Genomic DNA, 13,462 nt, shown 5'->3' with positions numbered 1-13,462 from the left:
CTTTTCCTTCTACAGAAGACTTTGACTTCTATTCCCGGTCATTGTTACAAGGTCTGTTAAAAAGTCAGACATCGACTTGCAGGAATGCTGCCTTCCAATAGGTACAAAAAAAAATATGGATAGCGCTCCACCCATTGGACAAAAGAAACAATAGGGATTTAGAACGGACTCCCCTGGTGTGGATCGCCCATCTGTTGACTGGCGTCCACACCATCGGTCCAAGTTTGCCTCTAATGTGGTTGTAAATCGAATCCACCACAAAACCTTTGAGAGGCGTCCTGCTGCGTAATGAGAACAATAACCACCAGGATTAGGCTCTGTTCACTTGGCATTCAAACTTGACATTCTATGCATATGCTGGGGACATAGCCTGACATATGTAGCAAACATAACGCCTCACTGTATGCCATTGCATAGGTTCCATAAAAAGGTAAGGAATACTGCGTTGTATATGCTTCTTTGTGGGATGCCGCTGCACTGAAGAGCATAGTCAACCATGCTGTTGATTACAGCAAAATACAGACAGGAAAAGGTTTGCCAGCGCATACCCCAAATGTATGCTAAAAGGACAAGCTATGGGCATGCATTGGTAAATTGGGCTCTATAGATGCATTCATTGTATATCCCGCAACTTTTCAGGTGCATATGCTGAACACAATGTGAAGCTAACCCTAAAGAAGACGGAGAAGTGATGATCAGCATGCCAGCTTTCTTAGAAAAAGTTTTTATTGAGACTTTCCACATGTATGTTCCTCTGATGGACACAAGGCAAGCATTATCAAATCTTTATTTTGCCATTTATATTCCCACAAAGCCGTCAATAGTGATGATGCTTAGAAATCATTGGCTTTTAGGTATCTACAAGATCCATAAAATCCACTGTGCGCAGACTGTCATTGCAGGATCCATCGGCATAGTTGTTAATGTCGCCTTGTCCTTCACAGTGGCAGCAATAGAAAGGGAAACCCGTTGGAAACCTCTGTCCTTCATACATTGCAGAAGCACAGTCATCGGATGTCAACACCTACGTGAATAAGGATATGCTAAGAGTAGTTGACAGAAGGCTCATTGAACTGGAATACTTCCTCATCATAAAGGTCTTCTGGCAGCTCTTCATCTCCATCAGCAAAATATGTAGGGAATGGAAGATTTTCAAAGCCTTTTTGTTTCCCAGGAATAATCGAGTCTCTGACCTAGAAAACAAAAAGGATGAAAAAAAACCCCCAAAAATTACTTTTTTTCTGCTATTCTTGTAGTTTCCTAAACTATGACAATAAAGCTGACAGGCAAATAACTTGAAATAATTAGGCCAATGTGGAACAAAATATATTTACTGTCCTTATATAATATCATCCTATTAGGCCACATTCATGCCGTCTGGACCCCAATATGTAGTGTACTAGACCCCAGAGGTGGCAGTGGAGCCGCAGCCTGGAGGATAGGAATGTGAGAATGCCCTCCCATAGAGGACTTATTACTCATCTGGGAAGTTGGACTGAAGATAAAAAGGCGGCCTGATGAAAGCCGGTCCGGCTAAGAAACACGTAGCCCAATAGAGGGATTGAAGGCTATGCCGCCTGGTCCATGTTTACAGCAGCGCCAATCTCCCAGTTATTGCTTTTGCCTATTTGGTATTTTTTATTGGCTCCGAGTACAGAATAATGGAAATGTGACGCGCCTTAGTGACAGGAGCCTTACCTGACAAACCCTCATGCATCAATAATAATACTAGTGTTCAGAGAAAGTTTACAGAAAATAACATTCTACATAATTACAAAAACATCAAGTCTGAGGTCAGGTATGGGGGGGTATCTCCAGCATTCAACTAAGTCATTCAGAAAAGCCTAACGTAACCCCCAACAGGCGTTAACCCTCTAGGTATCAAGCCTATTGTTGGCATTAAGGCCCACAGTAATTTTTTTCAATTTTGCGTTGCAACATTCGGTGCGCCATAAATGTACTTCTTCCTTAGGGCAGCTGTGGGGTGCCTTGTTTTTGCAGGATGAACTGGCATTTTGAAAGAGTACCATTGGGGGTACAAGTGACATATTAACTCTGGGGGGGAAATGGAAAAAAAAAACAAAAAAAAAAAATCGCACCATTGATTTTGCGTTTTCCATTTCACAACATTGACTCTGTAGGAAAAACAATATTATTATTAACCCTTATTATTTATTCTAAGGGTCTACATGATGACCAGGATACAAAATATGTACTTTTTTCAGTTTTGCTACTTTTTGATCAACTCATGGGAAAAATACTGACAATTCTGACTGTTTTGCATTTTACATTTTTTTTCCAGTATGGAGGACTTAAAAAAGCAAATCTGCAGTTTATTAGTCTTCTTTCTTTTACACCATTCACTGTATGGTAAACAATGTGTTAATTTTATTATTCGCTGTGACGACTGTAGCAATGCCATATAAAAAAAAAGGGTAGTTTTTTATGGCAATTTTTCTGTTTTTAAACAAATTACCGTATATACTCAAGTATAAGCCAAGACACCTAATTTTAAACCCCCCCCCCCCCCCCAAAAAAAAAGGGAAAACTAGGTGCCTGGAGTATAAGCCTAGCTAGACTAGGTAAAAAAAACAAAAAAACGCAATACTCCCCTCCCAGCCGGCATCTGTGTCTCCAGCGCAATGGTCTCCCCGACAGTGCGGCAAGCTGCTATGTAATTCTCCCTGCTGATAAACGAATCACAGCCTTCCCTGAAAATCATCCCTAGTTGTAGTAAAAGAAATAAAAAAAAAAATTCTATACTTCCGCCTGCTGAAAGAACTTTATTACAGTGACGGGACCCAAGCGGCTAGACGCACCTGAGCCCCAGCAGCGGCGGAGAGGTAAGTATAGATTTTTTTAGATTATTTTTTACTACAACTAGGGATGATTTTCAGGGAAGGCTGTGATTGGCAGGATGACAAGCGGGTAGACACGCCTGAGCCCCGACAGTGGCGGAGAGGCGAGTATATATATTTTTTTATTTTTTACTACAGCTAGGGATGATTTACAGGGAAAGGCTTAAAGGGGTTGTCTCACGGCAAACATCAAAATTTTACCTTACCCCCATTCCCCCTGTCACACCCCTGGCATAAAATAGCAATTTAAAGCGGTTTTTAAACCGCTTGCTACTCACCGATGTGATGAAAGATGAACTTATAAAATTCTTCTCCCAAGATGGCCGCCGGTCCTTTCCCAGGGATGCACTGCGGATTTCTCCCATGGTGCACTGCGGGTCTTCTCCCATGGTGCACCATGGGCTCTGTGCGTTCCATTGCCGATTCCAGCCTCCTGATTGGCTGGAATCGGCACACGTGACGGGGCGGAGCTACGCGATGACGCGTAGAAGGGGGCGGAGCCAGAACGCCGCTCGTGCCCGGACCGACCAGAAGGAGAAGACCATTCTGCGCAAGCGCGTCTAAAAAAGCAAGAAGACCCCGAAATTAGACGGAGCCATGGAGACGGGGACGCCAGCAACGAAGTGGGTAAGTGAATAACTTCTGTATGGCTCATATTTAATGCACGATGTACATTACAAAGTGCATTAATATGGCCATACAGAAGTGTATAACCCCACTTGCTGCCGCGAGACAACCCCTTTAAGTACAGCGGCATCCCCATTGAAATCAATGGGAGAGCTTTGTGATCCTCTGCCACAGCTGTCACGGGGGATTCTTTACTCCCTGCAGCTTATAATTAAGTCACCCCAATTTTTTGTAGTAAACTTAGCTGCCTCGGCTTATATTCGGGTCGGCTTACACTCGAGTATATACGGTACATTATAAAATTATTGAGCCTTTTATCCATACACTGATGTTGCCCTGCAGTGCTGGGGTCTTGGGTTCAAATCCAAGTTAGGGCAACTTCTGCATGGAGTTTGTATGTTCTCCTTCCATGGATTTCCTCCCACATTTCAAAAACTGATTTCTGAATGTCCATCAGCAACGTTAACCCTGCAACGAGGCTCCGAGCTGTGGTCCTGTACATTATAATACGTGTGTTCCTTACATATTATACTACATCATTTTACTCAAAGCTTCCCAGCTATCCTGTTTTACACTAATATGACAATGTACTCCAAACATTCAGTGAAGATACATGACTTCGCCATACATTCAACATTTTTTCCATTTTTACTATCAAAACACGTAACACGTATCCGTATCTCTGGACATGCTGTATTAAACCTGATTTCTATTCAAGGCTGCGGCTCTAGGCCTATAGAGAAAAGCTGGTTTTATGAAGAATACTTTAAGCTGGATTGCTTGTCTGCCTAAATCCTGCTCTGGGCATCTCCGCAGGCTCAGAATTCCTTTATTGTACTTTCAGTGTTTTCCGGTCCCGTATCCCTGCCCCGAGGATCATTTCAGAGGCTTATGTGTGATTTTTTTTAATTGAACTTTCTGAATGTATTTTTCTTCATCCAGTTTGTTTATGCATATCTTACAGCAAAGACTATTGCCCCCCCACAATTATGTGCAGTCTGGGACAGTATGGGTGTAAATAACTGTTCCTACCGGACCTGTATACACACACGATATGAAAACTTCAAATATCCAGCGTCTATAAAGAGTACTGGATATAATTTGTGTGATGAGCTTTGGAAAGGAGGAAGTATGGGGTAGTGGGACATTTCTCCGTGAACAGCTCTGGTGCTGAAATGTGCAGAGCACTGAGCTGTCATCTGAAATCTTCTGGGGTGTTTACTGCATACGCAGCGCAGCAAGCCCCAGAGATTTCCCTGCCATAATACCAACTGTCATAGTACAACAGTACTTTCAAAAACTCCGTCGTCAGGCAAGCGTTTGGGAGAAAAAAATTTAAATTAGTCTCCGATGCATGCCATGCGACGCGCGAGAGCGACTTGGGCCCCATTTTCATCATGGGCGATGAAATTAATGGGCGATGATCATCAGTGTTCAGGTATGAGGGGACTGATTTTCAATGGGGCGATGATTTTCAATGGGGCCGGCGGCTGTAGCATCACATCTGCTAAACTATACTAAATATTATTTTTCAAAACATTACACTCCCAAGTTCAGAAAAAAATCATAGAATTTAAATTGCTAATAAAAAAGTGACATTTTTTAACCCGTAAATAACTAAAAAAATGTGTCACTTAAGTGGTTAAATTGCATTGTTGACTCATTTAAAAAACGTGCCCAGCGAGGCATGACATGGTAATAAATAACCTGCCACTGAAGGGGTTAAACAGGGGTTGTGTTGGGAAAACTGTTTCATACATCTAAAGGAGGTCTGTAAAAATTCATGTTTCAGAAATAACCACATCCAAATGCATGGAAAGGATTGCTGCTGGAGAAATCTCTGCAACAAATCTGCCATATATGGAATCTAACCTGAAAACAGTCAACAGGTACATCCCACTTGTCAAACAGGTCATACAAAGCCCGCTGTAAAGGTGGCCTCAGAGTCTATATTTGCAAAAATGCCACTGCAGTTTTTAGAGACAAAGCCAGATGTGGATCCAACATGAAGAAGACAAACGTTTGTCTTTTATATTGCCCATTGCTTTTAAATGCACATCGTACACAGAGGGGAAAAATGGTCATGTAAACGGGCCTTTTTTCCTAAAAAAAAGGCTGTGTGTGAAACTATATTAGGAGAAGCATAAAGTCTAGATCCCGTGAGGTCATTATCCTCCTCTACTCTTCAGACCTCATCTGGAATACTGAGTCCAGTTCTGGGCACCCCACTTTAAAAAAGACAGACAAACTGGAGCAAACTCAGAGAGGAGTTACCAGGATGGTGAGCGGTCTGCAAATCATGTCCTATGAGGAACAGTTAAAGGATCTGGGAATGTTTAGCTTGCAGAAGAGAAGACCTAATAGCTGTCTACAAATATCTGAAGGGCTGTCACGGTGCAGAGGGATCAGCCCTATTCTCATCTGCACAAGGAAAGACTAGAAGCAATGGGATGAAACTGAAAGGGAGGAAACACAAATTAGATAATAGACAGTGAGGGTGATCAATGAGTGGAACAGGTTACCATGGGAGGTGGTGAGTTCTCCTTCAATGGAAATCTTCAAACAAAGGCTGGACAAATATCTGTCTGGGATGATTTAGTGAATCCTGCACTGAGCAGGGGGTTGGACCTGATGACCCTGGAGGTCCCTTCCAACTCCACCATTTTATCCTAAAGAGTGCATTTGTATAATGTTGATGATCAGAGCCAAGAAAAGGATGTCAAGTCTTACGGAAGCCTACAAACCTCCTTCAACACAAGAAAAGTGAAGCAGTGAAACAAAGTACATGCAAATATACTGTTCCGTATACTGCAGCTAATTCAGTTCATAAAGGTGTCCAATGGTAGACGTCTACTTGAAGCTACAGCCTTGTGATAATGCGCAATTACAATCTGTCTTGCTGTTGGATATTTTATAGCGGGGGTAAACCCGAACATCCAACATCAAGAAGCAAAATAAAAGGCAAACTAAAATGTATCATAACCTGTAAGCAGCATGATCTCCAGATCTTACAGTATAAAGCATAAAAGCAACACCTTCTCTAACGCTGGCGAGCAACCACCTGTTCAACAACTCCGAGCCCTCATGTAGAAGCTTCTCCGAATGTGACAGCAAAGGGAAGCCACTTTCCCCAGCTGCCAGAGAACAGCTTGTGCAATTTCAAATCTCTTCACGTCTGTCAGGAACCTTTCTGCTGGTGAATACTGCAGTTTTTTCCTCGCTGTATGGAAACTTCAGTTACAGCTCCCAGTAGGCTTAGAGAAAAATAATGACATAAGAAAAACAAATGTACTTAGCAGAGTGTGTCGCAGGAACGTGCAGAAGCGGTGACCACCTAGAACATCTATAGCACTGCACAATGCCTCTGCACATAAATCAGCAGTGGATTAGGATGTACCAGCAATAAGGAATGAGCTTCTTTACATAGAGCTATTCACAATGGGTTACTTACGGTGCATTTCAGCTAACTTGGAATATGCATCATTTCTCAAAATGCAAATAAAAGCAGAAAATTGATATTAGATCAATTAAAAAATTTAACAGTTATTAAAAAATAAATAAATTAATTAATAAAAAAAAAAATCAATACTTACTAATTCCTCCCCAGGCCGCCTTCTTACCGCATCTTCTGCAGTCTCCTGGGTCACCTTACCACAAGCTGGCGGGATCCTCGTTTTCTTGTTATGGAGCGTCCATGCTCTACATTCTTCTTCCTGTAGGTCAGTGTAGGTGACATCACTAGTGACATAATGTTCACTGCCTAGGAAGAAATGCCGATCCACGTCCGAGACTGTGCATGTGTGCTGTCTCGCCGCGAGAGTTCATATGCTATTGCAACGAGACAGCATGCATGCGCAGACTCGGCAATAGTTCGGCAGTCCCTGCTAGGTTATGAATGCTACATCATCAGTGACATAGGGTACATTGCCCTGCAGGAAGGAGCATGCCGGCAATGGGTCTTCGTCACCAGAAGATGAAGAATTGGCTGGCTTGTGGTGAGGTGACCTGGAGGACTGGAGGAGCCAGGAGAAGATCGGCGAGGAGAGGATCTGGTAAGTAGACTGCCTGGGGAGGAATAGGTAAGTACAGATTTTTGTTTTCTAATGACAGAACCCCTCTAATCCCCCTTAAGGACATGGCCTATTTTGGGCATTAGATTTTGGTCGAGTTTTCATCTCCATTTTTCAAAAGCCATAACTTTATTTTTCCGTCGATAAATGTAAATGATGTAAATGAAAAAAAAAAAATCCATATTCCCCTGATCTCCCCTGTGAGGCTGTGCTTACAGGTTGCAGTCAGCATGTGTACAGGACATCAGATGCTGCTGCAAACAATCACAGACCTCACTGCTTAAACGCTGAGGTCTGCAATAGGCTGTAAGTCAGCCCATTTACGGCAGGTCACAGGCTGCTGCAGCCAGTCATCACAGACCCGGAGAGGCGAAAGGAGATGCTGCAAGCCGAGTATACGAGGTCTTATTCTTACATAAGGGCAACATGAATTAAAAAAAAAAATAACTCAGACAACGGCTTTAAACACCACAAATCCTGTTATGCTGCAGCTTTTGCTGTGGATCCGCAGTAGACTTTGCCCTTTCAATTAAAGGGGTGAAGTCTGCTACTGACTTACAGTAAATTCTACAAATACCAGACGGATGATGCGGATTATGAAGTGTTTTTTTGCTGCTGAATTTCTGCCACGTGACTGGACACTGACTGCATACTCCTACTGAGCATAAAAACCTATCAGTCTTAATGCCCATTTACATGTAACGATTATCACTCAAAATTCTTTCAAACCACCGAAAATGAGCAATAATCGTTACATGTAAACGCGGGTATCGTGCACTTTTCGTTTGAGCGATGATTTTAACATGAATTTAAAGGCAGATAACATTGTAATCTGCTATCAACCACAAGCCAAACAACGCAGCTGTGTGCACAGCTGAGCTTGTGATTAATCACACACTGGGCTCTGCAAACAGCTCCTGGCGGTCATTTTACATGCAAACGAAGACAATAAAGTGTTAATGGCAATTAACACTTTATGCAAACAGATCGCAAAATCTTTCAGTTGTTTGAAAGATAATCTTTTGCGTGTAAATGGGCCTTTACACTGCTTGCTGAAGGAGATGTCCATACCTGCATGCATAAAAAGCTGGCCTGTGGCATGTCAAGTCCAGAAATATTTTATTCGACAGATTCTGACTAGGTAGTAAAATATCCCCTTTCACCTTGGACATCCTGCAACTGAGCTTCATGTGTTCAGATATAGTAGGGGACTGTTTTGTGACACGGACCTCTTGGGAGGGCAGTTTTGTCCCGTGCATGGTGTAATGGTTTATAAAAAATAGTAAAGAAAATAACTTCAGTTCTAGTTTTTTTTTCCTAGTAATCTGATAGCACTTAGTAAAGATTTTATATTCACCACGATATACAGTAACCCATTTGTATGGGTGATGTACAGGTTTGGTATGAAGCTAGTCTGGGAGCAGAGCATGCTGCATACCCAACAGGTGCTGGCTGTTTAAAAATAGCGGACACTTGCTGCGAACAGCCACAGATGGCTTCAATCGTGGCGGTTTGACAGCTCACATGCGTTGTCAATTTTGGCTGCGGCACGAGTCCCTCCAACTAAACAGTAACACACTTGCGAGATGCCATGTTCTGATGGTTGCAATGGCAGCCCTGAGCCTACTGATGGGCTGTGGTAGGATTAAAAGGGTTTTGTCATTAAAAAAAAAAATAATAAAAATCAATGCTTACCTATTCCTTCCCCGTCAGTCTGCTTACCACATCTTCTCCTGGCTTCTGCAGTCCCCCGAGTCATCTCACCACAAGCGACCAGCTCCTCCTCTTCTGTTATGCTGTACCTTTTTCTTCCAGCAGAAGAGTGTCTAGCAGGAAGCGCCGGGAGCTATGCCGGGCTATTGCCAAGACTGCGCATGCACGCTCTCTCGTGGCATTAGTATAGGTACTCTCGCGGCAATACAGCGCACATGTGCAGTCTCGGAATTAGCCCGACATAGGATCCAGGGCTTCCTACTAGGCAGAGAACGCTACGTCACTAGTGACATAGCGTACATTGACCTGAAGGAAGAAGACTGCAGCTAATGGACGCTGCGTCACCAGAAGACGAAGAATCGGCCGGTTGGAGGGGAGGTGACCAAGGTAGACTGCAGTGGACAGGAGAAGATTGGCGGGGAGAAGATCCAGTAAGTAGACTGCCTGGGGAGGAATAGGCAAGTATGGATTTTTTTTTTTTAATGACAGAACCCCTGTAATAGACGAATGTTAAAAATACAACTTACTGCAATACTGAAAGGTTTTGTAGTAAATTGTAGAAGCGATCACGAAACTGGAATAAGCGAAGATGCGGCTGTTCTTAGCTCCGTGACCACCTCAGGTAATATTCTCCTTCTATTCTCTCTATAGAGCATACAGTTGCAATGTTTCAAAGAATATGTTTTTTGAGAATATTGCTCCAGGACTAAACACTACAAGATTAGGGCAGGGGTGCTAAATATTTAGGTGAGGAAATGTGCAGACGGAAAGTTGGAAGGTTGATCCATAGCGATACGGCTATAAGAGGACCTGAGAAAGAAGCGGAGTAACGATCTGGTTTAGAATGTTAGAAAGAAAACACAATCTAATAAAATTATAAAAAAAAGAATGTTAAAAGCTGAAAGTTTCAAGATTATTAAAAAATCCTTCCGAGATCGTCCCCAGGAGACCATTTTTAATCATCGCGAAACACCGAGCTCTTAACAATCACAATCATTTATTTTATTGGATTTTATTTCTTTTTCTGGTTTTCTGGTTAACTGTTGATGTCGTGTAACCCTATTCAAGAAAATGTAAATACAGTACAACACTACTAACCAAGTGACAACGGGTGTGTTACTAACCGGTGGGCAAGGGCCAAGCCAGTAGACCCTTGAGACTGGGGCAGACTTGTACAGGGACGTGAAGTACTATCGGACATACGTCATGAGCGGTTTTATAGCTATAGAAACTGTGACTCTTCCTCCTAAAATACCACACCAAACCAGTGCATGGCCTTCCTTCAATATTCTCCTCCCACAACAGCGACGTCACGGCAGGTCCTTCAACCCACCAGCTTTCTAAGGTGATGGTAGGTCGGTGTCTCCTGTCAGGACCGCTGAGTTGTGTCTGACATAATAGCAGTTAAGTTGTATTCTCATTTTGTTATTTTTGTCCTCCCCCTTTCAAGAGCCCTAACTTTGTTGTGCTTCTGTTGGTCAGGCTCTGTGTTTTATATATGTTGTAGGACCTGTGATGACATCATCATGGGCGGAGTGATGACGTCACCATGGGTGGAGCACCAGAAACGCTCACATACTAACTGACAAGTGGCCATTAGTAGTTTGATAGTTATCGTGCGGATTGGCCGTGGATCGGACGGCTTCCATTGACTTCAATGAAAGCCGTCGGTGCGGGATCCAGAACAAAATGGAGCATGCTGCAATTTGTTTTCTGGACTGAACGGTCTGCAAAACAAATCCTCATGCTTTAATGCATTTGCAGACATCAATGTATCCCTATGGGCGGCTTGATTTGCGGATCTTCCTCAGGGCTGCATTTCAGTCTGGAATATCACAGCATTGTTGCAGTTTCTTTCTGGTTTCTGCGGCCTTGGATTTTATAGGCGATCTACCATAAGGTTCCATGTGCTGGACTAACGGCATTTGATTCTAAAGTGATCATTTCCATAACAAGCCTCCCCAGTCACTTGCTGTCAGAGTCATGGATACTTTCAGGCCAGAAAACTCATTAAGAAAACATAGTAAGGTTACATGCAAAAGGTTTTTGCACGTGAATCCCCATCAAAGTCTGCAATGAAATTCCGCAATTCACTTCCTTGCAAATTTTGGTGCAAATTTTCATAGTAACTAATAAAATCCGCACTGAAAATCCTCCACTTTTCCGCAATAAAAAGAGCGTGCTGCGGCTTTTAAAATCTGCGGCATATCTATAATCTGTTGTGGATTTTTTTCACTAAGACTAACTTCATATAGACAAGTTCGATACGGCGCTCGCCAACATGCGATTTTGCAGTGGATGTGAGGCGTTTTTGTTTCAAAACTGCCTCACATCACTTTGGGGAAGTACCGATCCTCCACCGCGGCCGACAGCGGAATGGGAGATGCGAGGGCATGCCCAAAGATAGGACGTGCCGCGAAAAAAAAAATCACTTATGTGTATGACTCCATTCAAAAGAACGTGGTTTATATTCGTGCGTCTCGCGATTTTCTCGGCTGTGTGAGAACGGCCTTACATTGTATTGTACTTTGCTACATTAATTTTTGTCACTTCCACATTTCTGACATCTGCAGGCGCTATGCAAATAACGATTATTATGAATTGCAATTAGAAAACAGCGTAATTGCCATATAAAATTGTTTAAGAGGACGCTACGGGGAAGGAAGGGAATGGAGAGGCTTTACTTGACTTACGGACTACCAGACAGAAATATCTAATATATAAGATGAGATCCCCGGGCATTTTATATAGACTTTGCCGTGAAGACGTATCGGAGGTCAGCAGGCTCATCTCACCAACAATACAAGGTAGCAGGTCGCTTCCGCTTCCCAGAGACAAAAAGTAGAAATCAATTCGACATCTCTAACAAAAGCTGCAAAAAACCCCGGAATACAGAAATAGTCTCTGACTACAGATGCAAAAATCAATAGCTTTTTCTTAAAAACGGCATCTTATGTTGTCAGGCAGAGAGTTTCTCAGAAGGACGCGGAGTTGTGTGTTCGCGCGCCAAGTGAAGGGCTGACAGGAGATTAGCAGTTTTGTATTCCAGTCGCGCCTCTGAATGGAAAGTTATCATCCTGTTAGTCTAACAATTTATACACTTCAAATTTCAGCACTTACGGGTTCCAGGAGACGGGGCGGCATCAGACGGTAAGAGGCGGGTAATCTGCGCAGAAGCTTCAGCTATTGATTTAGAAGTGAATATTGCAGCAGGAGCGCGGGGCTACAGGCAGATACTTTCCTCGTTATTAACTTGCTCTAAGTGCCAAATTGATTCAACTGTCAACAATGTATCAAGTGACAGTGAGATATTAACTATTATATTGTTTGTTCGTATTAATGGGTTTGTGTGCGATGAGGGAAAAAAATAAAATCTGCTCCCCACTGCCCCCGAAACTCCGCGGCACAAAGAGAAGAGGAAACATGAAGGACTTGTTAGTAAACGGTGTATTTAGGGGGGGCGCTGTGACATCATAGGAAATCAATTGCTGCAGCGCTCCTCCTTGCAGCGGCGGCACTACCGTATAAGGGCTCATCCACACTGCCGTTGACCTCAGTTATGCATTTCCGTTTTGTTTGAGGGAATAAAAACGTAATTTAACGGTTCTGTTTTGTTCTCCATTGATTTCAAGGAGGTTTTCATTAAAAAAAGCAATATAAAATTTCATTATAATCCTTTTTGTTTTATTTCTGCTTTTTAAAATGGAACAAGCAGCGCCGTCCGCTGCGCTATTTGTTCTGTTTGAAAAAACGAATTAAAAAACGGAAATGTGCGCCCCAACCGCAGACCACACATGCAGTAAAGAGCGCGCATCACATCAATCGAAATGACTGTCGTGAAGCCTTTAAAAGGATACGCAGTAATCAACTACTCCAATAGAAGAAGAAAAAAAACAAACAGACGTGTACCTCTACTAGTGACCTACAATTCACAGCTAGAGGTACTAAGGAAGACTGCCAAGAAACTCCATCATACCTACACAACGATGACCGTCTGACCACTATATCCCCAGACCCTCCCCTTCTGTGTTATAGGCAACCTCCAAGTCTGAGGAACCTTATAATCAGGAGTGCATTAGAGTTATTATACTGAAGGGCAATTTCAAGTCGCAGCGTCACAGAAGAATTTGGGAGTATAAATTTATGGCCATGTTTGATACCCTCAAGAATGGAATGAACCTCAGCCCGGGATTC

The 13,462-nt window shown here is 42.8% G+C and overlaps 1 protein-coding gene across 1 annotated transcript in view; it reads right to left on the bottom strand.

The window, feature by feature from the left end:
* Positions 1-708: 708 nt before the first annotated feature.
* The window catches only part of MRPL3 (mitochondrial ribosomal protein L3), a 72,626-nt gene continuing 59,872 nt past the window's right edge, over positions 709-13,462 (bottom strand). Inside the window, exon 10 of the mRNA XM_066584554.1 lies at positions 709-1,193. Coding sequence (XP_066440651.1) covers positions 1,044-1,193 — 150 coding nt within the window. The 3' untranslated portion in view covers positions 709-1,043. The remainder of the gene's footprint in view (positions 1,194-13,462) is intronic.

The sequence above is a fragment of the Eleutherodactylus coqui genome, chromosome 12 (genome assembly GCF_035609145.1).
Source record: "Eleutherodactylus coqui strain aEleCoq1 chromosome 12, aEleCoq1.hap1, whole genome shotgun sequence".
NCBI classification, from domain to species: domain Eukaryota; kingdom Metazoa; phylum Chordata; class Amphibia; order Anura; family Eleutherodactylidae; genus Eleutherodactylus; species Eleutherodactylus coqui.
This window is presented reverse-complemented; position numbering and strand designations above follow the sequence as displayed.